General features: G+C 40.8%; 1 protein-coding gene across 1 annotated transcript in view; it reads left to right on the top strand.

Moving 5' to 3' along the window:
- Positions 1-804: 804 nt before the first annotated feature.
- The window catches only part of RPP30 (ribonuclease P/MRP 30kDa subunit), a gene marked incomplete at its 5' end in the record, with an annotated part of 17,210 nt that continues 12,034 nt past the window's right edge, over positions 805-5,980 (top strand). Inside the window, 4 exons of the mRNA XM_010286251.1 lie at positions 805-860; positions 1,172-1,228; positions 1,450-1,524; positions 2,083-2,154. Coding sequence (XP_010284553.1) covers positions 805-860; positions 1,172-1,228; positions 1,450-1,524; positions 2,083-2,154 — 260 coding nt within the window. The remainder of the gene's footprint in view (positions 861-1,171; positions 1,229-1,449; positions 1,525-2,082; positions 2,155-5,980) is intronic.

The raw sequence follows: 5,980 nt of genomic DNA, 5'->3' as shown, positions 1-5,980 counted from the left end.
CGGCTCTGCCAGGCTGGTGTGAGCGCAGCGTGAGTCTCTAGCTCGCCCTCTGCTTCCCTGGCGCTCCTCTCCGCTCGCCCCGCTCAAGTGTCTTGGGCTGAGGTCTTCCCAGTGCTGAGTAGCAAGGAGAGCTCGTGTTGTCTCTTACAGGCTCTGTCTCTGCCCGTTTATCCCAGTGTAACAGTTGTTTTTTTCCCAACGTGGACACATTTTTCCGCCTGCAGTTTCCTACGGTCTGAATCTTTTCCCTGCAGAACTCTCTTGCTGTCGGGGCTGCCTGTCCAGTGTTTGGGGGGGTCATTTGTCTTGGCAAGCTTACCATCTTCCTCTGGTCCCCACTGAACGAGACCTTTTCGTCAATTTTTGTCAGCATCATTTTGAATTCCTCTCTTCTAGCTGTATCTCTCCCAGCTCTGCGTTGTTTTAACAAGTACCCTGAATGTTCTTAACCTTTTTCCCTAAAGAAAGTCATCAACACGACCAAACTAGGGCAAAGTCTTTGGGGACCCCCACCGCAAGTATTCATGCTCACAAAGCTCTCACATTAAGTAAGTGTTGTCAGGGCTGGGGTGTATTAAAAGGCAAACAGATTTTTTAATTATTATTATTTTAAGGAACTTTTTGGGTGAATTAATCTTCAGGAAAAAAAAGTGAAAGCTAAATATGCATGTGATTATTAATTTTGAGACATCTAAGTGATGAGTGTTTAACAGGTTTATGCTTGGATTTGTTTCCATTAGTTTACTGGACAAAATACTCTTTTTTTTCTTTTTTTTTGCTAAACCTATGTGTTTACTTTTTCAGTGGGATATTCTGCAGTTGCTCTTAATCATGTCATCGATTTTAAAGAAAAGAAACAGGTAATTTTTGTGGGGGTTGTTTGTTCTTAGTGTTTTTTACCTACATGCCTTATTACGTGTTCTCAAATAGCTTTTTCTGCAGAATGCACATCTGGACGCAAGTACAAATGTCTGCATTTGTGACAGAATTCCCATTTTTTAATTCAGTATAATTGCCCTGGAGTTAACTTTTAATACGGTCAGTGTATTGTCCCTGGGAAATGGTTTTGTTAGCATGGCAAATTTCTTTTCAGGATTGGAACACAGCTGTTGTTTACACTATAAACTTAATACATGACATTTTGAATAACTTTATTTTGTTCTCTTTTAAGGAAATTGTCAAGCCAGTGTCTCCTTCAGAGTTGTTTCCATCTTTGCCTATTGTGCAAGTATGTCTAGTTATATTCTATCTATGTATTATTATTCTCAGTTATGTTTTTTACCTTGGTGTGTTTGTATATTTGATTTTGTGTATTACATGGTAATCAAAAAAGAGAAATTTGTCCATTGCTCAATTGTTAAAAACTCCTAGCACTGGAGGAACGGTACAGTCACGTTAGAGTCGGCTCTATTCATTATTTGTTCATTGTCTGTTATTTCTTTTTTGTAGGGGACATCTAAAAGAATTAGAGTCTTAACCCGGCTAACACTTGTTGTTTCTGATCCTTCCCACTGCAATCTCTTGGCAAGTATATTTAGTACATTAATTGTCCAATTTTATTTCCTTTTCTCAATGAATGAATGAAACTTTGGAAATTGTATGGGGAGAACTTCATGGATTTTATAGGACACTCAGCAGTGATGTGTCAGATTACATTTTCAGCAAATAATGTGATCATGAAGAGATGCAGACTTACAAGACTGCATATGGCTTCTGTTGATCATTTGTCAATGTGGGACAACAGTTCTATCCCTCGGTTCTTTTCTTTGATTCCTGGACTTCTGTGCGTAAACTAGAAGACCTTTAGCGAGCCTTGTGTCTGTTTATGCTTTAGTACTACATGATTGAAGCAAAATGTCTAAGTGCCTTACTAGGTGGGTGGGACAAGCCTCAAAATGAGAATGAATGACTTCACAGTATGGCTCACAGCGGAGACCTAGTATGTAATGCGATGATTGTTGGTTTTGTTTTAGTACTTGAAAGTGAAAAAGGGATTTTCTTCTCATTAGTTTGGTTGCAATCATTGTGCATAGCTTTGACATCTGCCAGAATTCAGGGTAGTAATTGTTTCCTCTTTTGTAGAGATCAACATCTGCAAATATAAGGTTATATGACATCATAGCAGTATTTCCGAAGACAGAGAAACTGTTCCATGTAAGTACAATCATCTGATTGGTAATGCTCATTCACTAACTTTAAGTGCCTTGGGCTAGATTGAGTACCTGCTTTGTTTTATTTATTTCCTGTTTTATACAGGCCTGTATGTCATGGGCCTAATTAAGCAACATAGGCTGCCTCATCAGTTGACAGACTGAGAAGGTTGGGAGGGGTTGCAGGAGGCTGCAAGGCTTTGAGGTTACTGGTTAAAGTCTGAAACATCTACCTGATGAATGGGGTTGTATGCCCCTATGCTGTGCTTTCCTTTGTGTGTCTTGTACTCTACTGAGTACTCCTCTCTAGTGAGGAGAGAAAACATGCTTTTTTTTTCCATATATATATTCTATCAGCATGTAGAAAACTTCTGTCTTGAACTTTAACTTTTCAAACTCTGACAGCTTCCCCAAAACACATTTACTATCTTCTGTTAGCACAGGAGAGACATGGACCTGCTGGAGCGGGGCCAGAGGAGGCCCCAGCAATGCTCCGAGGGCTGGAACAGCTCTGCTGGGAGAGCTGTGGGGGCTCAGCCTGGAGCAGAGAAGGCTCCAGGGAGACCTTACTGTAGCTGCCAGGGCTGAGAGGGGGCTTGGAAGAAAGATGGGGACAGACTTTTTAGCAGGGCCCATAGCGACAGGACAAGGAAGAAATGTTTTATGATGAGGGTGGTGAACCCCTGGCCCAGGTTGCCCAGAGAGGTGGTCAATGCCCCATCCCTGGAAAACATCCCAGGTCAGGTTGGATGGGCCTCTGAGCAACCTGCTCTAGTTGGAGATGTCCCTGCTTATGGCAGGGGGGTTGGACTAGATGGCCTTGAAAGGTCCTTTCCAACCCAAATTATTCTATAATTCTTATGATTCTAATTGTTCCTGCTCTCTAAAATGGCAGGGAAAGTGGGAGGATTTTTAAGTGGGACTAATGCGGTTCTGCGAGTTACCACTTTCTTTTTAGTCTTAGGTCTTCTCTTGGAAGTTCATCCAGATGAATAGCTGATCTCTTTTTCTTTAATTTTTCCTTTTATTTCTTTATTTTAAATCAAAACGGGAGCAAGACTTTACAAGATAGAGCTATCTCTGGTTGTTATAGCATCTTATGAACAGTAAAATAAAATTTCCAAAAGCAAACACACCTGACTAAACATTAACGGCCCTTGCTCCATTGCCAGGCTGAGATTTCTGGTTTTGTTTCGAGTGTTTTGGATGCTCAAGCTGAGTGAGAGAAGCTACACTCCTGTGACTTCATGATATGTTTGTTACTTTGCCTGCTGAGAAAACCATGGAGGCTGTACAAAAGTAGAGCAGCCTCGGTAGAAATAGTTGAAGGGCAGACGGTCATTTTCTTGCTCAGATTTTATACTGGCTGTTCAGAGCAAGCTTGCAACTGAAAACTGCCTCCACAAAATTTGTCTTTGAAGATGTTGCTGTATCAGTGTTACCAAACAGATGCTGGCATTTGTAGCAGTAGTAGCTCTTGAAGTGTGCTAGTGAGAGAAAATAGTGTGTATGAATAACTTTCGAAACCTTAGTTGGGACTAATTTATGACCTTAGCCCAATCCTGTTGTTTCTCACATCGGTTTATGTTAATAGAAGTGCAAATGTTTTGCACAAAAAACCCAGTACTCTGGTACTTCTATGATTTTAGGAAAACAAGGTATTGCAGGTGTGTTTGACCATCAGCTGGTTCCATCCATTTCTGATGTTTGACTGAAGACATTTGTTGTTTAGACATGATACCTAAGTACAGTGATGTGCAGTAATTCTTCAGCCGTTACTAACAGTGCAAAGCATCATATTGTCTTCCAACTTTTATCCATAGTTGCTATATCTTCAATAGACCCTTCCTACATTCCTAGTTTTAAAACACCATCTGAGGCAGAATGATCTCAGCTTGGCTTGTTGGGTGATAGGTGTTTGTTATCTCTGTCTCTCTCATATTTTTAATTAAATTGTTCTCAAATACTTGGTAACAGCTGCTGTGAGTGATCTGATAGAGTGGAACATCCAGAAGCTAGTCATCTTTTTGTGAGAACGTTTTTTGTTGCAAAACCCAAAATTGTGGCATCTGACCTGTTGCAAGCACATAAATAATAACATTAACTCTGAACTGTAAGAGTAGGTGGAAGTGTCCTGTCTCTGTTAGCCTTGGCAGGCAGCAAGCAGGCGTGCAGTTTAAAGCAGTGTGAAGAAGGCACAAGGACACCAAAAGCAAATGTGAGTCTCTTTGGAGAAGTGCCAGAATTTACTTTCAAAGAGAGCTTGTCAGTATAAAACTGAGTCTGTTTTTTTGGTTTGGTTTGGTTTTAAATAAGTTAAAGCTACTTTCTAGTACTGCTGAGTGCCTGTTTTGACACATTAAAATTGTATTCTTCTGTTTTGTTTTTCTAAATTATTTGTTCTCCTTTTTGAAAACTTCTCCACGTAAAGTACAAAGTAAGAGGCTGTAGAAGAAGGTGAACTTTAAAGAATGTTTCAGCAGAAGAATTCAAGCATTAATTATGACAATTACAGCTTAATGAGACTCATTTCTGACTTTTTATTTCCCTTGTAAGATTTTAGGACTCATGGGAGTGTGAGGGAGGTGCATAGTTGTAAAATACTTCTGAGGGCCACTCTCCACCTCTTTCTTTTGGTGTCTGGCAACAATGTAAAATCTTACTTCTCAAGTGAGCTCAATCAATTTATCACAAGTTTAAACAAGCACATGAAGACAGGTAATCAGCAGGGGCATACTGTGTTGTTTTGGGGGGAAAGGGCTCTCTTATTTAAGGGTGGGTATTTTTTTATTTTCAGCTCTATCGTGAGTTCTGCTGCAGTTGGACGTCCAGCTACAGCACTGTTTAAGATGGCATAAACAGCCACTCATTTCTGCAGGTCCCTGTCCTGCTGGTGAAGCTGCTTGCTTAGCTGCATGGCAGTTTAGTTTGAGGAACATGCTTTTGTAAAGTAACCAGAGTTTTTGCCAAGTTATTTTGCAGTCAGATCCACTGTCCTGCTCTGATTCAGCATTCAGCCACGTGGATAATCCTGTCGGCACAAAGAGGATGGCTGTGCTCTAGGCAGGGCAATGCAGATAGCCACTGTTTAAGCTGACACTCTCACAGGTGATGGGCAGTGTTTTAGGAAGGAAGCAGGACTGTCAATGAAATAGTCTTCATTGCTTCCATGCTGGCAGCACTTTGAGCTGGTGAGGGAACCCAAGAGTGTTTCTTGCAAACTATATGAGGTGAAGGACTTCATCCTTACATGTTTACATTCAGGGCAAGTTTGGATGTTTGTCTTTTGTTTAAAGATTTTAGGTTTTCTGACTCTCTGTGGAGACCTGTGTCAGTTTTGTAGAGGTACCAACAGAGAGTCTGGTGCAAGTAATGTTATACATGGAGTTTCAGCGTATACCTCTGTCTGTTAAGACTCATGGATCTTTCACTGTTAAGGATGAAGCTGCTTAGGGTGGGTCTTGCACCATGAATTAACTTTATATTTTAAAATTGGCTGTTGGTAACTCAACATCACCTCGAGAGCGTCATCTTTCTTGCCAACGGTTTGGCACTTGGATTATTCTCCACAGAACAGCATTTTTTCATGCTTTTGTAAAAGAAATACATGACCATTGGAGATGAGCTCTAATTTTAGCATGGCCCAAAACTAGTTCTGTGCCCTCTTGTCATGAGCCAGGGAAGCTTTTCTGTGACTGTGTGGCAGTGATATGCACTGAAAGATGTGCTCAAATTCTCCAAATAATTTATATCCTCAAAGGTATGAGGGAGCGGTGTTTGCCAGGATAATTGTAGAACATGCTCCTTCATTAAGTCTCCCAAGAGGGTTG

This window comes from Phaethon lepturus, unplaced genomic scaffold, assembly GCF_000687285.1.
Source record: "Phaethon lepturus isolate BGI_N335 unplaced genomic scaffold, ASM68728v1 scaffold56070, whole genome shotgun sequence".
In the NCBI taxonomy this organism is placed as follows: domain Eukaryota; kingdom Metazoa; phylum Chordata; class Aves; order Phaethontiformes; family Phaethontidae; genus Phaethon; species Phaethon lepturus.
Note: the sequence above shows the minus strand (reverse complement) of the source record. Positions and strands in the feature narration are given on the sequence as shown.